This window comes from Eurytemora carolleeae, unplaced genomic scaffold (assembly GCF_000591075.1).
Source record: "Eurytemora carolleeae unplaced genomic scaffold, Eaff_2.0 scaffold113, whole genome shotgun sequence".
Lineage (NCBI taxonomy): Eukaryota > Metazoa > Arthropoda > Copepoda > Calanoida > Temoridae > Eurytemora > Eurytemora carolleeae.
The window spans coordinates 320,305-339,375 of record NW_019396138.1 but is presented as its reverse complement, the minus strand read 5'-3'; the positions used below and the strand labels follow the sequence as shown (position 1 = coordinate 339,375).

At 33.6% G+C, this 19,071-nt stretch overlaps 1 protein-coding gene across 1 annotated transcript in view; it reads right to left on the bottom strand.

The window, feature by feature from the left end:
- LOC111696087 (kelch-like protein 17) overlaps window positions 1-19,071 on the bottom strand; it is a 24,769-nt gene extending 5,698 nt beyond the window's left edge. The window contains exons 1-10 of the mRNA XM_023465620.1: window positions 18,855-19,071; window positions 8,628-8,757; window positions 8,422-8,517; window positions 7,912-7,966; window positions 7,016-7,137; window positions 6,821-6,912; window positions 6,032-6,149; window positions 3,459-3,518; window positions 1,016-1,489; window positions 125-323 (exon numbers count right to left, since the gene is read on the bottom strand). Of these exons, the coding sequence (XP_023321388.1) occupies window positions 125-323; window positions 1,016-1,489; window positions 3,459-3,518; window positions 6,032-6,149; window positions 6,821-6,912; window positions 7,016-7,137; window positions 7,912-7,966; window positions 8,422-8,517; window positions 8,628-8,757; window positions 18,855-18,886 (1,378 nt within the window). The 5' untranslated portion in view covers window positions 18,887-19,071. The remainder of the gene's footprint in view (window positions 1-124; window positions 324-1,015; window positions 1,490-3,458; window positions 3,519-6,031; window positions 6,150-6,820; window positions 6,913-7,015; window positions 7,138-7,911; window positions 7,967-8,421; window positions 8,518-8,627; window positions 8,758-18,854) is intronic.

Sequence of the window (19,071 nt, the reverse complement as noted above, 5' to 3'; positions counted from 1 at the left end):
GGAACCGCAGCATGGCGTGCCGGGACACTATATGATGTACAAGGGGTTGTACAATTTTCATCTTTATAGTCTGCATAAAGAGACTATTCTAATGTAAATAGGTTAATATACTGACAAAACTAACCTAGGACGGTTACCCTGCAGTATCTTCTCCTGGTCGACATTGCAGGACATGAGGTCCAGACTCCGGTCAGAGGATCAAACCTCTCTACACTACTCAGACAGGAGGCTCCATCATATCCTCCACAGCTGTAGAGCAGTCCGTCCAGACAGCTCACTCCCAGGCAGCTTCTTTTAGTCCCCATCGGAGATATATTGCTCCACTGGAATATTTTAAATGTAAGTTTGCTGCTTTTTCTGCAAGTTCACATAATTCTCATTCGTTTTATTATGAAATATCAACTATAAACAATTGCATCGAAAAATAATCGATGACTATAGGATTTAATATCTAAATGATTTGTTTGATATTAAATTGATTTTTTTACGATCCTAGTCGTATGTTCCAACTTCCTCATATTTGTATGGACACTACGTTCTTCTATATGAGACGTCTTTAACAATTTTCTCCTGATAGACGCAACAGATAGAAGTAAGATTAGTAGCGATCAGAAGCGATTATTTATCGCTGTAAGCCTACACCCCCTTTCATTTTTCGCGAACACTCTCTTTTATGATATATTTAATGTAACAAATTAAATACCTTTCAAAGAAGTACACAGGCCTTCAATTTTATATAAGATATGCTTTACAAGTAGATTGAATTATTTGTATCAATGAATGAAATTATTTATCCAAGGTAAATCGGTCACAGGGTTCAGAAGTTATGATCAGACATACAAACAAACAGAGATTACTACTTTATATACAAATTATTTAAATTGTCATGTTTATATAAAGCGTTGATTAAAAATTTAATCTCTGCTTTCTTTCAATTGAAATAAAGTTTATATAAAGAATAATAAATGTATTGAATGTTTGCTTTAACTCCCCGACAAGAGGATAAAGGTTTCACCTTGTTTGCTTGAGGATTATAGGATTCTCCGGTTGCTAGATCATTGGATCCATCATAACCTCCGACCACATACAACATGTTTCCCAATGCTCCGACCCCACCCCGAGATCTCCGAACTGACATACTCGCTATGCTCGTCCAACGGTCCACTACGGGATTGTAAACCTCACACTCGGAGTGGATGGCAAAAAGGCTTCCTCCGCCAACTGCGAAGAGGTAAGGTTTAGCTCCTTCAGGTTGTCTCTGGGTTGTTCTATAGGATACCAGGGAGGTTCTCTGCTCTGGTAGAAGATGATATCGCATAGCTTCAAGGAGCAGTTCCTTGCACTCAGCATTCTCTCGAACCAAGGGCTCGGAGTCTACATGAGTCATCAGAAACTGTCGAGAGATTAAAGGCAACCTGACATGTTTTAGCAGCTTGTAAACATACTGCTTTCTTAATCCAGGATCATGTTTTATCCAGGATACACAGGCCTGAAACCAGTATATGGATATATTTAGAACCATGGATACACAGGCCTGAAACCAGTATATGGATGTATATATTTAGAACCATGGATACACAGGCCTGAAACCAGTATATGGATATATTTAGAACCATGCATGATACACAGGCTTTAAACCAGTATATGGATATATTTAGAACAATTGATACACAGGCCTGAAACCAGTATATGGATGGATATATTTAGAACCATGGATACACAGGAATGAAACTAGTATCATGGATATATTTAAAAACATAGATAAACAGGCCTGAAACCAGGATATGGATATACTTAAAACCATGGATACACAGACCTGAAACCAGGATCATGAAAATAGAACTATACATAGAACCTGACCTGGATACAAAATGATTATTCTACGTGAATATTACTGAGGAATAATACTGAATTAATTATTCGATATTTATTTATCTCCTGAAAGTGTTTCATTAAATTATATCAATAGATCTGCCAACTACGTATAATGTATAGATATGTGAACATCTAATAATATAGATATGTTAACGTCTAATAATATAGATATGTGAACATCTAATAATATAGATATGTTAACATCTAATAATATAGATATGTTAACCTATAATAATATAGATATGTGAACATCTAATAATATAAATATGTTAACATCTAATAATATAGATATGTTAACATATAATAATATAGATATGTTAACATCTAATAATTTAGATATGTTAACATATAATAATATAGATATGTGAACATCTAATAATATAGATATGCTAACTGTCTAATAATATAGATATGTGAACATCTAATAATATAGATATGTTAACGTCTAAAAATATAGATATGTGAACATCTAATAATATAGATATGTTAACGTCTAATAATATAAATATATTACTTTACTTGGTTTAGCTTCGTTCTCATCCCCCCTCTTCCCATACCAATCTCATATATTCATTTACTTGGTTTAGCTTCCCCCTCAACCCCCCCCCCCCTCTTCCCATATCATTCTCATATATTCATTTACTTGGTTTAGCTTCCCCCTCACCCCCCCCCCATTCCCATATCATTCTCATATATTCATTTACTTGGTTTAGCTTCGCCCTCACCCTCCCCCTCTTCCCATACCAATCTCCCTTCATTAAAAAATGACCTCATTCCTATTTTTCCGACAAAAACCTTTGCCTTGTTTTTGCTTGTAGAACTATCTTTTGTTTGCCAATAAACAATAAACCAGTTATTATTTATACTGTTAGTAAACAATAAACCGGTTGTTATTGATTCTCCAATATAGAAAGTAAACAGAAGAAGGAAGGGAAATGTCTATATTTTTATTCTTTATCAATCGGTCTTTCAGGACCGATCAGAAAGGATAAATTATTGTGGGGTTGGAAGAATTATATACATAATAAATATTAAGATTGATCTGAGGCTATATCATTTGATTTGGATAGTGCTGAGCTGAGCCATATCGACTGAACTGTATATCCACAGTGTTAACTTTTAAAATAAATCCACCGAAAGATAATTAACAAATGATAAAAGGCTGGGTTGACTTTGATCAAACGACTGAGCGTGTTCTGAGCAGATTTAAAATACAAAAGTTTTGAAATTAAAATAATTATAGATAATTATATTGATGGAATGCAACTTATGATTGGATAGCGGATAAAAACAAGACATATGAACCAGCAACCCCTCCCCGGTCCAAAGTGATTAAATACTCGCTTTGTCCCCGGTCCCCATATCCATTTTGTCCCCGGTCCCCATATCCATTTTGTCCCCGGTCCCCATATCCATTTTAGAAAAAAAGTTCAGTTTCTAGAAGGTGCGTACTACATTTTATCGTAAAGAATGATTTAGGGGTTCCTCATTTACATTCGTTGGATCAACGTAAAAATGAATTAATAAATGAATGAAAGTAAAAATTAATAAATAAAAAAATGACTGTAAATATTATGGTTTACCTGGAAAACCTTTTCCTCCTTATCTACGTTCAGGTTACTACTGGAGATTAACTCATCAGCCTAGTATACAAGGATACAAGGATACAAGGGTACAAGGATACAAGAATACAAGGATACAAGGATAACGTACGTACGAGGACATTAAAGGTTAAGGGTGGTGAGAACCACAGCGATCATAAATTTGGCTGGGATAGAGTAAGGCGATTTGAGCTGGAGATGTAGAAAAAGGAGATTAAAGTTTTGGGGTGGTCCCCCCCCATTGCCCCCCTCTGAATTGCCATGAATTAATGTATTAAAAAGAAGTTTTTGTGTGGTTGAAATAAGGAGGGTAAAGAAGAAAACAATCCAAAAGTATCACTATCAATAGTTTTGAGAATTGGATTGTTACTCTAATTCTGGGATCTAAAGAAGATTAAAGGATCAAAGTATTAATGGATAAGATGAATTCAATTTTGTCGTAAATCTGAAGTTTTATTTTAAATATTCAACTTCATTGATACAAATGAGAATATATTTTTGTATTTCCAGATATATCTTCAGTGCTGGGAACCTTTGTGCTGGATACTCATTTTCCAGATCTCTTGATCTCGATATCCAAGTTCGGCACTTTTAATTTGATTATCTATACAAAAAATTAAACCTTTCCATATTTTTTTAATATTTTTCCTCCCCTGATCCAAGCTCCCTTCAATTCTTGACCATGCGGGGTATCGAATAAAGATTAAACTAATCTTCAGATTAACAAAAGATCGAGATCATGTATTGATCTCGATATCCAAAATACAAGAGTTCCCAGCTCAGGTCTAATATCTAGTTTTCTATATAATATTCTCGACCCCCATTGTTCCTTAGGACAAGGTCGGGGGAATAGAAAAGAAAAAATCAAAATGCTGCCAAGAGGAAGGTTCAGCAAAATATATCAATGTCTCTGGTTTTGTCCTTATTATAGTTCTAACAAAATTTAATAAAATATAACAGTTTAGCAAGTTTAATATTATAGTTTTAATTTATAGTTGACTCAATTGGATCACACGGACATAGTTTATTCTCTATGAATTGGATGAATTAACCAAAAAAAAATGTATCCAAGTTTTTAGAGCAAAAGAGTAAAAACCGAAAAGAAAAGATCATTTCAATTAAATGTTGAAAATTTTTCAAATATAAATAGACATATACGTATATAATAATTTAGGTAACACAAAAATTAGGAAACCCGGTAGATACATGGCAATTTGTTGGGTTTCTTTGCACAGACTGAAACGAAAGAATTTTTCTTTTTTTCGATTTGCGCATTTTTATAGATTAAAAATACCAAAAAGTTATTAGGGGTTGAACAGAAGAGGCAAGAGGAAGGTGAAGGGAAGAAAGCTAGAGAGGTGGGAGAAGGTGTTGAAGGGGAAGGTGAAGGGTAGAAGCTAGTGAGGTGGGAGGAGGTGTTGAAGGGGAAGTTGAAGGGTAGAAAGCTGGTGAGGCGGGAGGAGGTGTTGAAGAGGAAGGTGAAGGGTAGAAAGCTGGTGAGGTTGGAGGAGGTGTTGAACGGAAAGGTATGTGAAGGGTAGAAATCTAGTGAGGTTGGAGGAGGTGTTGAAGAGGAAGGTGAAGGGTAGAAAGCTGGTGAGGTGGGAGGAGGTGTTGAAGAGGAAGGTGAAGGGTAGAAAGCTAGTGAGGTTGGAGGAGGTGTTGAAGAGGAAGGTGAAGGGTAGAAAGCTATTGAGGTGGGAGGAGGTGTTGAAGAGGAAGGTGAAGGGTAGAAGCTGGTGAGGTGGGAGGAGGTGTTGAAGGGGAAGGTGAAGGGTAGAAGCTGGTGAGGTTGGAGGAGGTGTTGAAGGGGAAGGTGAAGGGTAGAAAGCTGGTGAGGTGGGAGGAGGTGTTGAAGAGGAAGGTGAAGGGTAGAAAGCTAGTGAAGTTGGAGGAGGTGTTGAAGAGGAAGGTGAAGGGTAGAAAGCTATTGAGGTGGGAGGAGGTGTTGAAGGGTAAGGTAGGTGAAGGGTAGAAGCTGGTGAGGTGGGAGGAGGTGTTAAAGGGGAAGGTAGGTGAAGGGTAGAAAGCTAATGAGGTTGGAGGAGGTGTTGAAGGGGTAGGTGAAGGGTAGAAGCTGGTGAGGTGGGAGGAGTGTTGAAGAGGAAGGTGAAGGGTAGAAAGCTAGTGAAGTTGGAGGAGGGGTGGAAGGAGAAGGTGAAGGGTAGAAAGCTATTGAGGTGGGTGGAGGTGTTGAAGGATAAGGAAGGTGAAGGGTAGAAGCTGGTGAGGTGGGAGGAGGTGTTGAAGGGGAAGGTATGTGAACGGTAGAAAGCTAATGAGGTTGGAGGAGGTGTTGAAGGGGTAGGTGAAGGGTAGAAGCTGGTGAGGTGGGAGGAGCCTGGAGGTCTAGAAGGGGAAGGTATGTGAAGGGTGGAAAGCTAGAGATTAAAGGTTCTAGGCAGAGCTGGCAAACCCTTATAAGGGATGCATAATCTTAATAATTACCCCCCCCCCTCTGGGGGTTCTTCTGGGGAGAATAAATAATTTTCAATGATGGGGGGATAATTTTTCAAGAAAATATACACCCTTGCCTTTATACTTTTGTATTCTACCTGTTGATATGGCAGGAGAAGGAACTCTTCTGTATTCATGACTTCTTGAAAGTTTTGTAGGGCGAACTTGTGAGATCGTTTCTGTAACTCCTGACACGCGTGAGTATCCGCAAACGTCCTAAAATATACCATTCAAATATTTCATTCAATTCTTAAAGGGACTGTTTGTGTAATTTCAGGTGTTTATATAATTTACAAAAATGATTATCTTAAATTGTGTTTTCTCTACAAAAGTGACTTGCACATTACTGCAAGAAAACAATATAGAAAAACGACAATTTCTTTAACATTTTTGATCAGAAAAAGGTTATAAGAGTATCTTTTTAAATTGGACATTGCCATCGACGGTCTTTGAAATTACACTTACAAGTAGTTGATCGGGGACATCCAAAGTAAAGAAAACTATTATTTTCTCTTTAATCAATGAAAAATCTGTCTGATCCGCTGTAAAATTCATCTTTTTACATGAAACTTGTTTTCTCCCGGATTATCTCAGAAGATAAAGGAAATACAATATTCTCCTTTTAGGACTAACAAAACTAGAGTTCAGGTGCAATACAATACAATACAATACAATATAATACAATACAATACAATACAATACAATACAATACAATACAATACAATACAATACAATACAATACAATACAATACAATACAATACAATACAATACAATACAATACAATACAATACAATACAATACAATACAATACAATACAATACAATACAATACAATACAATACAATACAATACAATACAATACAATACAATACAATACAATACAATACAATACAATACAATACAATACAATACAATNAAATTTACAGGATACTTCTCGAACGGAGTGCATCTGAAGAAGACTTGAGGCAGGAAGTAAAACCTGGAACAAAGTGAAACTTGATAGAACATCGCTCTTCTTCTTTTCAAAACATTCTTTCAAGAAAATTGAATTTTTATTAATAATTTTAACAGAATATCTAAACCTGAACATTTTCCTCTGTAACGACAATCTCTCCTGTGTATGCAAAGTCTACAAGGAGAGTGAGAGCTAGAGGATCAACATCATGGATCACAACCTCATGACGACTCTTCTCCGCTAGATCATCTAGATTAGAGTATGTAATAACAAAATCACTAATTTTAACAATAGAATTTTAATGAGTTATTTGTGGTTGGATATAGAAACCAGAATTCAACAAAAATAGAATTCGAATATTACTTGAGGGAATTGAGTCTTTGTCACAAGCTTAAGTATTTTAAATATCTTTATCTTTTCAACCTGATGGTGTAAACCTTTGATATTTCAAACTTAAATTATTTAATCTAACAGGATTCACGGGTCGAATGTTTCTAAGGTCTATGAAATTTGACTGCAAAGATAATTAGNGTTTAACTTTGTTTATCGGCGGTTCATCGACGCGGTTCCAATTCTTTAAATTCTGACTCTGGATGAAAAGATATAGGCAAAGATAATTAGAAAATTAGGGTTTGTGGCAAAGACTCAAGTTCTTTACATTTATTTCGAAAGTTGAAAAGTTACAAACTTTTTCAACACTGAAATTATATATTATTATTTTATAAAGATTTTTATAAAGATATTAGAAACATCTCGCAATCACTAAAACACGTTTTACCTACAGAAACCAGACATCGAAATGATAATATGTATCATCTGGCAGACAGTAGAATAATATCTAGAACTAAACTATCTAGAACTAAACTATCTAGAACTAAACTATCTAGAACTAAACTATCTAGAACTAAACTATCTAGAACTAAACTATCTAGAACTAAACTATCCAGAACTAAACTATCTAGAAATAAACTATCTAGAACTAAACTATCTGGAACTAAACTATCTAGAACTAAACTATCTCACCATTAAACATCGCATGAAAGTACGGACTGGCAGAGGAAAGAACTATTCTATGAGCCTTAAATATTAAAAAGTTATTTAGAAAAGTACTTTCTTAAACTGTAAAGTTAGATCATGTTAGTATAATCTAACCGTACAGTAAAGTTATATTGCTGTACTGCATCGATGTTTATTTACTTTTACTTTAATTAAATACACAGTATGTACTATAAAGCCATGTACCGTTCCATGTAATATTGTAATAATATCTGCATGTTTGGTAAAGTACAGTGTTATGTACTGTAATGCTATGTTCATGTCTTGTAAACTTTGTTACACTAAAGTTATATACCTGTATAGAAATGTTATGTATTTGTACAGTAAAGATATGTACTTTTCAGTAAGGTTATGTATTTTCCAGTAAAGTTCTGCACATTTTCAGTAAAGTCAGGTATTTTTTCAGCAAAGTTAGGTACGCGTTGAATAAAGTTATGTACTTGTACAATACAGTGATGTACTTGTACAGTAAATTACCTGTACTGAGGTAGATAAGGAACGCAAAACAACATCACAGAGTTGACCGTGCAAGCGCATTCTATTCATCAAGGCAAAAGATCCACAAAAATGATCCTATACATGAATAATCTTAGTTTAGAGCATCATCAATACTCTTAGTATTATAGTATTTATATGTATTTTGTATAAATTGCTGTCGTTGTTCACTGCACTTCAAATTAAACCTTGTTTTTATGATGGAGCTGAGAGAGAGGTTCTCCTGGAGTTGCAGGAGCGGATATTTCTCCAGGTCCACCTGGTACCTTGATCTCTCCCGCCAACCCAGGTAGGCACAAACTAGACTTTTCATGAATCCTGATAATTAAGGAAAATAAATATCTAGCAATGACAAATAAAAGAAAAAAATGATAATTAAACAATGATAAATTAGTTTATGCATGTATAGACATGAATAAAACAGTGTATGTTCGTATACTATACAATATAAATGAATATAAGCCAGAATTTTTTTATTTGTTACCCAACAAGAAAAAAACAAAAGTTAAGCTTAAAAAATTGATCGGTCCACCCAAGGTACTGATGCAAGAGACAGTACACTGCATTACAAAAAATGCGTACACCTCTGAAATAACTTTCCTTGCATTAGGACCTTGGGTCCACCGAGCATGGAGGATTCTCCTCAATATAAAATATTGAATCAAATAAACGTAAAAACGACTGAACCGACATGACCCGAAGGATGAAATTTTAAAAATGTGCGGAGAAAACCGCGAAGCGCCCAAAAGCCTAGTAAAGAATAATCCTCTTGGGACAAGATTGTATTTATTAAAGATTAAACGTGAGAACAAATTAGTCATGTCATGAAATCCTCCAGATTCTCCAAATACATAACATGACATAACTAACTGTGTGTTGTCATGCAAGTTGTAATTATTATTAGGATTAATTGAAAAGTATGATCAGTACTTATGAAATATGTTACAAAGTCATGACATGAAATGACAGATCTTTGAATTTATTTGTGATATTCAGTCGTCAACCTAAGTTAACATGTATGATTCTTCAAACAATCACCACAAAATTCTCCTAGTCCTGGCATTTCAAAAATGTGGTCTGCCTTTTTGTGCTGTCAATATTACCAGAGATATAAAGAATTTTGTTCAGATTTCAATTTTGTTAACTAAAACCAAAATTGTCGAAATCTAAACGAAATTCTTCATATCTCTAGTAAAGGCAGACCACATTTTGGAAATGTCAGGACTAGCAATATTTGGTGAATACTATGTCTTTAAGGAAATCTATTAAGTCAATTAAACGTTGCAAAGTCTTGATATTAGGGGTACCGGGTTAATTTTGATTAAAAATGAATCTACATGTTATGATGTTTACATTAAACATACAAATATTTATATTTGTACAAGTGTTGTTCCAGGAATGAGACACTTGATTTTCTATTCACAGTCATATCTCAATCAAATATTAATAAACTGATTTATATTGCAATATACTTCCTAAGTTTGAATACTCTGAGTAAACTTAAGGTTGGGGAAGGTTTTGCAAAGCAAGGAGGGTTCTGTGTAACGCTAAAAAGGGGGATATTATAGAAACCAGAATATGATCCCATCCTGGGCTCCCCTCCCCAAACCACGCTGTTTCTATGTTTGGTTTGGTTCGGAGGAATATAGTTTAAATGGAATAAAGTTGTAAACTTGTAGAGTAATGGGGTCAGTAAATAGTAATACAGTCATAAAGTCTGCAGTTTTAGTTATACTGTCTGCATTTCTGTCTAGCCATAGATATATATACAGAATAGGGTAACTGCACAATGTAAAGAATAGGGTAAGTGTACATACAGGGTGTCCCAGGAAACATGACAGTTGGTGATTAATTTAAAATGTCTTCTTCCATGATTTGTTCAGTTCTTTGATGCCAAAGTGAATTATAAAAAATATCACATGGTCGTCATATTGTAGTAAAATTGATAAGAAAATAAAATATATTTAAGTAAAAGTTTTGTTTAAAGAAATAAACTGCAAAAAGTCTTTAATATCTGATACAGTATATGGAAGAAGACATTTAAAACTATTCACCAACTGTCATGTTTCGTGGGACACCCTGTATGCACAGTTACCCTATTCTGTACATTTTGCAGTTACCCTATTTTGTACACTGTACAGTTAACATTGTCTGTACACTGTACAGTTATTAACATTGTCTATACACTGTACAGTTACCCTGGTCTGTATACTGTAGATTTACCCCAGTCTGTACACTGTACAGGTACCCTGGTCTGTACAGTTATCCTAGTCTGTACACTGTACAGGTACCCTAGTCTGTACACTGTACAGTTACCCAGTTAACCTAGTCTGCACGCTGTAACATCACGCCAGTCTGAACACTCTACAGTTACCAAAGTCTGAACAATTACCCTAGTCTGCACAATTACCTTTGTCAGTACAATTACCATAGTCTGTACAGTTACCCTAGCTCTAATTATAGTCACCGTAGTCTGTACAGTTACCCTAGCTCTAATTATAGTCACCGTAGTCTGTACAGTTACCCTAGCTCTAATTATAGTCACCGTAGTCTGTACAGTTACCCTAGCTCTAATTATAGTTACCGTAGTCTGTACAGTTACCCTAGCTCTAATTATAGTCACTGTAGTCCAGTTCTAATATATGATTTGTTTTGTATACGATAACGTAGAGTTTAACAACCCCTAGTATAGTATAGTATGTAGGTACAGATCAATATTATCATACATTATACATATACATAAATATCATATTCTTCATTATTCATACATATACAATACACACATATAGAAAGCTAGATACATTTTATCGATATTAGTTTCTTACGGACTGTACACAATAGTGTTTCATATACAATAAATATATTATTATATATAATTATGCAAAATTATAATATATTATTATGCAAAACCTTCTGTTTTATAATTGCAAACTGAAGAATTTAATCTAGAAGTCTTTCCCAACACTTCCTCAGCTCTCACTAAGCCTTCTTATTCATTTACATTAAATTTGATTCTAGATGTAATTCTAATCTCAAGGTTCAGCTTTAGTATTTGAAGCCTTAGAATGATAAGTATGGTATTTAAAAAAATATTTCCCCTTCATAGACAGATATTTATGCTAATATTTTAACATAAATAGTTTTTATAATCAATTTCTTTATCCTTGTCTAGACTTGGTCAATATATACAGAAGGGCCGATACAAACCCAAAACAGATACAGGGAACGCAATGACGAATACAAACCAACACAAGAAAGATACAGGGAACGCAATGACGAATACAAACCAACAAAAAACAGATACAGGGAACGCAATGACGAATACAAACTAACACAGGAAAGATACAGGGAACGCAATGACGAACACAAACCAACACAGGAAAGATACAGGGAACGCAATGACGAACACAAACCAATGCAGGAAAGATACGGGGAACGCAATGACGAATACAAACTAACACAGGAAAGATACAGGGAACGCAATGACAAATACAAACCAACACAAGAAAGATACAGGGAACGCAATGACGAACACAGACCAATGCAGGAAAGATACGGGGAACGCAGTGACGAATACAAACTAACACAGGAAAGATACAGGGAACGCAATGACGAACACAGACCAACACAGGAAAGATACAGGGAACGCAATGACGAATACAAACCAACACAGGAAAGATACAGGGGACGCAATGACGAATACAAACCAACACAGGAAAGATACAGGGGACGCAATGACAAATACAAACCAACACAGGAAAGATACAAGGGACGTAAGGACGAAAAAACAGATACAGGGAACGCAAGGACGGATAAAAACCAAAACAGAACAAATACAGGATGTGCAAGGACGGATACAATCTAACACAGAAAACATACAGGCGTTGTAAGGACGGGTACAAACCAACGCATGAAAGATACAGGGGAAGTAAGGACGAAAAAACAGATAGAGAGGACGCAAGGACGGATAAAAACCAAAACAGAACAGATCAGGATGTGCAAGGACGGATACAATCTAACACAGTAAAGATACAGGAGGTGGTAGGACGGATAAAAACGTAGACGGAAAAGGATACGGGAGGTGGAAGGACGATTAATTTGATACAGATGGTGTTTCTAAAAAGACATTACCCCAGCAGAAAGCGTTAGAAAGTGTTATGGTTGTGCCGGCTATAACAGGCATAGAAACTCTGCTTTATATTGTATAGATTATAGATCTATTAATGTTTCATATACAAGATCTATGAGTCAAAGATGATCACCAGAAACAGTTAATTGTTTTATTATCCTAATATATTTAATGTCATATTCTGAAGATTGTCAAGTATGTAATATATTGAATATATTGTATATATCAACATTATGTAGATTAGTAGGATATTTACATTATTAACAAGCGTTTAGATGAATTAGGAAAGATGACACTAAAACAAGATAAATGTTTATAAAAAAACATAGGCAACCTACACAAATCTTTATAACATCTTTCCTACCATCCTCTAAAAACGGATTAAGTTTAGTCTGTAACAGATGTTTGTACTTGGCCTATGTTCAGTCTGTGATATAAAGTTTCACTTGGTCTATATTTGGTCTGTGTTATATGTACTGGGTCTATGGGGACCGTTCACTTATTTGGGTAGTTTGAGGGTAAACTAAATAACGTATTAGCTATTCATTGGTATTAGTCTTACTTTTCAAAGAAAACTGTGGCATGAGAAAAAGCCGATTTATCATTCAGAATTCCAGAGCTAAGGTTGGTATGATACCTTTGTATTTACACTATTTGATGCTTTTTGTCAGAGTCATGGATTTTAAAAATTTTCAAACATTAAATTAAATTGTAGCATCTAAAAGTTGATTGTTAATATCTTGAATTTTAAAAAAAAATTATTTTGAAATTGTCTATTTTCAAAATATAATTTATTTGAAACATTTGACGGTTTGATACGTTTTCCTTACTTCCCCAGGAATCCCCTTGATTTATTGAAGAGTTGGAATCTACGAATCGGTTTGTCTGAGAGAGAAAGTCGTCATTGTATAAACGTGTTAATTTGTTAAATCATGTTTGAACACGAAAAACGTTAATTTATTGCCAATTCTAAAATCAACAGTTTTTATATTTTATTATATAATGGCTGACACATGATATCATTGAAATATGATAATTTTAGATTTTATTGGGCTGAAAAAAAAACTTTTAAATAGTGTCAATGCGAAGGTATCATACCTTTCTACTGGAATTCTAAACGATAAATCAGTTTTTTCTCCGGTCATAGTTTACCATGAAATCACCCAAATAAGTGAAATGTCCCTTTAAGTCTGTGATATGTTATTGTACTTGGTCTATGTTTTGTCTGTGATATATAATTGTACTTGGTCTATGTTAAGTTTGTGATGTATATTTGTACTTGGTCTATGTTCAGAGTTTGAAATATATTTGTACGTACTTGGTCTATGTTTAGTCTGTGATATATAATTGTACTTGGTTTTTATGCTTAGTCTTTGATATACAATTGTACCTGGTTTATGCTTAGTCTTAGATATATACTTGTACAGGGTCTATGTTGAGTCTGTGATATATAATTGTACCTGGTTTATGCTTAGTCTTTGATATATACTTGTACAGGGTCTATGTTAAGTCTGTAATATATAATTGTACCTGGTTTATGCTTAGTCTTTGATGTATACTTGTACAGGGTCTATGTTAAGTCTGTAATATATAATTATACCTGGTTTATGCTTAGTCTTTGATATATACTTGTACAGGGTCTATGTTTAGTCTGTGATATATAATTGTTCTTGGTTTATGCTTAGTCTTTGATATATACTTGTACTGGGTCTATGTTAAGTCTGTAATATATACGATGGATATGTAGTGCTCAATACAATCGATTCTGAGTATCTGGTTTTCTGACTAATAACTATACTACACACCTTATCATACCACGTTTACATGATTTTTTAAACAACTTATATTTGTATTGTAACGTTCTCTATGCATTTTAAATCTCAAGTTCAAGCCATATTTGCTAGCAATCTAGTTTCTAGCGATCATATCTGCACTAACCCTTTGTTCATTGTACCCTCCTAGTATTTCTTTATTCCTTAATGAATAAAATATAAACCTGTTAAATTCTGCTTTGAGTGTGTATAGATTTATGTTGAATATTTCAAGAGAAGAATAGAAGCTTCAAACATCAAAGGATTTTAGTATATTCAATATATTAAAGGATTACTCTTAAACCATGCTTCAAGCTTGGTTCCAGAAATTTTTCCTAAAATAATTTATAGAAAAAAAGACCATTATTTTATAATCCGTTGAATTTGTTTAATCTCCAGTAAAATCCACAAAATTATGGAACAATCGAAGACGACTTAGTTTTGATTTTAAATAGTCCAATATTGGAACATGAAACACAGTAATTGTGTACTGTATTGCATAACTGACTATATATTAATAAATAAGTTGATTTCCAAGCTTTACAAGTAAAACTATTTTCTGAAGATCAAAATCGAATACACAGAAGATTGCTTAAATGTCGTCTTCCTATTCCACAGTATTATGGGTCATACTGTATTTTTTTTAAACGCGTAAGTTATCGCTGAAACAGGCTTTTCAAAAGTATGATCTATAAAAGAATATCTAACCACATTTCATGTGTTTTATTAACCTAACCCGGCCTTCTTTTATAAACTCTAACTATTGAACCTGAGGCCGAATTTAAAGAATTTGAGCCGCGGCTTAAATTAAAGCCAGGGCTCAAAAGTAGTTGGTTCCATTTAAAATTGTATTCAATTTTTCAAGATTAAAGCCGGCGCTTAATTGAAACCGGTTTTGGAGGATTTAAGACGCGGATTGAATTCATTGAATTCGGACACTGAATTTAGCTACTCGGGAAAATATATCAATATTCTTATTTAATTTTGTTTGAAAATTTATATCTATTGAAGATAAAAGTAAATATCTAAAAATTAAAAAATAACTGAACAATGAACGATGTAAGCCGACATCATATTTAGATTATTGGTTGAAACTTGTCAAGTATAGAAGAGGATCAGGAGAAAAGTAAATTATAGAAGAGGACCAGGAGAAAAGTCAAGTATAGAAGAGGACCAAGAGAAAAGTCAAGTATAGAAGAGGACCAGGAGAAAAGTCAAGTATAGAAGAGGACCAGGAGTAAAGTGGAAAAGAGTAAAAGATTAAACGTATCCTAGAAATGAATGATTGCAAGAAACCATGGAAAATGCGGATAGAAGATGGATTAGATTTATTTATGAGAAAACTGAACTGGAACCATTTAGACATTTCATGATAAAGACATTCAACTCGGTTAAATAGGACAGCAGGCAGCCTTTTTATAGGGCGTTAAACCCTTACATAGACTTCTTAGTTTCTACATAGACTTCTTAATTCTTACTTAGACTTCTTAATTCTTACATAGACTTCTTTATTCTTGTCTAGTTTTCTTAATTCTTATATAGACTTCTTAATTCTTACATAGATTTCTTAATTCTTATATAGACTTCTTAATTCTAACATATACTTCTTAATTCTTATATAGACTTCTTAATTCTTACATAGACTTCTTAATTCTTACATAGACTTCTTTATTCTTGTCTAGTTTTCTTAATTCTTATATAGACTTCTTAATTCTTACATAGACTTCTTAATTCCTACATAGACTTTTTAATTCTTACATAGACTTCTTAATTCTTACATAGACTTCTTAATCCGTACATAGACTTCTTAGTTCCTACAAAGACTTCTTAATTCTTACATAGACTTCTTAATTCCTACATAGACTTCCTAATTCTAACAAAGACTTCTTAATTCTTACATAGACTTCTTAGTCTCTACATAGACTTCTTAATTCTTACTTAGACTTCTTAATTCTTACATAGACTTCTTTATTCTTGTCTAGTTTTCTTAATTATAATAAAGACTTCTTAATTCTTATATAGACTTCTTAATTCTTACATAGACTTCTTAATTCTTACATAGACTTTTTAATTCCTACATAGACTTCTTAATTCTTACATAGACTTTTTAATTCTTACATAGACTTCTTAATTCTTACATAGAGTTCTTAATTCTAGCATAGACTTCTAAATCATTACATAGACTTCTTAATTCTTACATAGACTTCTTAATTCTAGCATAGACTTCTTACTCCTTACACAGACTTCTTAACTCTTACATATTAAAACTTGATCGATGTAGAAATTAAGCTTAACCCGTAAAATAAAATTTAAAAATATATTCTTCATAGAACTGTATAACAGGTTTGCTGGGGAATTATTCTAATTCCTTGAATTATTTTCCAGGACGGATTTGAACTAGGTCAACTAGAACTAGACTAATATCTCAATGAGAACTGTTTTCCGGCTCCGGTATTGATTTGTGTGTGTTTGCGAGATTGAGATTATAGGAACACCTGAGAGATATTTAGAACTGGAAGCTAGAGGGTTTAGAGAGATAGTACAGCGAGGAAAATCGTTTTATTACACATATTTTATCCACTGAAACCTTGGTATAGAAAAGATAAGATAAACACATAAATATGTATTGTGTAAACGTACCATTATGAATTTATGGCTTATCGTGGATTTCAATGTCTGGATAACATTTTTTTAACTATCCCTGTCCTTACTTCAATCTAGATACAAATAGAAGGTAGAATTTATGGGAAATTACTGGTAGGACTTTATGGTTTAGTAGCTCCACTTTTTTCGATTTTACGTCCAAGTATTAAAAAGCAAATCTTTTTGGTTGGATGTAAGAAATTCAAAACTTGTAAAGGATCTATTTTCTTCTTAAATCCGAACTGGGAATCCTGGAAGGAAAAAGGATAAAATATGGGAAAAGATACAGGCTGGTGGAAATCCAGTAGTTCTCCAACCTGCATCGGATGTAAGATTTTTATCAAATATGAATTCAATTAGATAAAATGGGATTGGTTTATTCTACGAAATGTAGAGTTGGGACTGTATTATGGGCTGAAGGATATTTGATAGATTCCTCCCGTCCTTCTTCATTCTAGTCTCAGGGGTTTAGAACTTTTCTTTGGTTTCTCTATACCCTACTCTAACCTACTTATTTTGTTGTTATCATTATTAAAATTAGATGGAAAAAATAATCAAAAAAACTAAGAGCTATTTTCCACCTAATTGCTTTGTACTTGTACTTATACTTGTACTGTTAATATAATCATCAATTTGTAATTGTAAACTCGTTCTGTATACAGATACATGTATTTTAGCAATAAACTTTATCTTATCTTATCTTATCTTATTCCATACTTTACTTTGGTTTCTCTATACCCTACTCTAACCTACCTATTCCATACTTTACTGTGGTTCTTTATACTCTACTCTAACCTACCTATTCCATACTTTACTTTGGTTTCTCTATACCCTACTCTACTGTAACCTATCTATTCCATACTTTACTTTGGTTTCTCTATACCCTACTCTAACCTACTTAGTCCATACCTTTATTTGGCTTCTCTATACCCTACTCTACTCTACTTATTCCATACTTTACTTTGGTTTCTCTATACCCTACTCTAACCTACTTATTCCATACTTTACTTTGGTTTCTCTATACCCTACTCTAAACTACCTATTCCATACTTTACTTTGGTTTCTCTATACCCTACTCTACTCTAACCTACCTATTCCATACTTTACTTTGGTTTCTCTATACCCTACTCTAACCTACTTATTCCATACTTTACTTTGGTTTCTCTATACCATACTCTAACCTAATTATTCCAAACTTTACTGTGGTTCTTTATACCCTGCTCTAGCCTACTTATTCCATACTTTTCTTTGGTTTCTCTTTACTCTACTCTACCTACTTATTCCATACTTTACTGTGGTTTCTCTATACCCTACTCTAACCTACGTATTCCATACTTTTCTTTGGTTTCTCTTTACTCTACTCTAACCTACTTATTCCATACTTTTCTTTTGGTTTCTCTATATTCTTCTCTACCCTTCTTATTCAATACTTTACTTAGGGTAAATAATTCCTTTCAAATGTTTAAGATACATTATCTAGTATGTTTCACTGATGTTGATTAAAAATTGATTGAAGCTGAGAGCTGAAAGAAATGAACGAATGATTTAAAAATACAAAAAATACCCCCTCCCACCCCCCACTCTTTATAACAGTCCTGGAAAAGTTCAAGATTCAGTGGGTGTTTTGTATTAACCATAATACTTTAAAAGGAGTAACAAGACTTTTATAGATATTTTTTCATTTTTTTTAATATCCTTCAAACCTGGTGTTTTTCTATTTTTCTATTTTTTCATTTTATAAATTCAAAAATACAGAAAAAATGCTTTTTTTAATGGTTGCTAAAGTGAAATGTTTAATCTGAAAAGTAGAATGTTTGAACTATGAATCCTACCCTATCTCAGATTCTGGTATATGAGAGGACATGTTGGCAGTGTAAGATAAGTAAAGGTATTTTTGTTTCAACCCTTTAAGCCATCTCCTGTACCCGTCCCAACACCATCTCTGGGTTCTGAAATCAAGTTTGTCTTGGAATTAGATAATTTTCTAGAAATACGAATCAACTATGAGTATTAAAGGTTCTATGTTGTATGAATCTCCGCGTGTGTTTT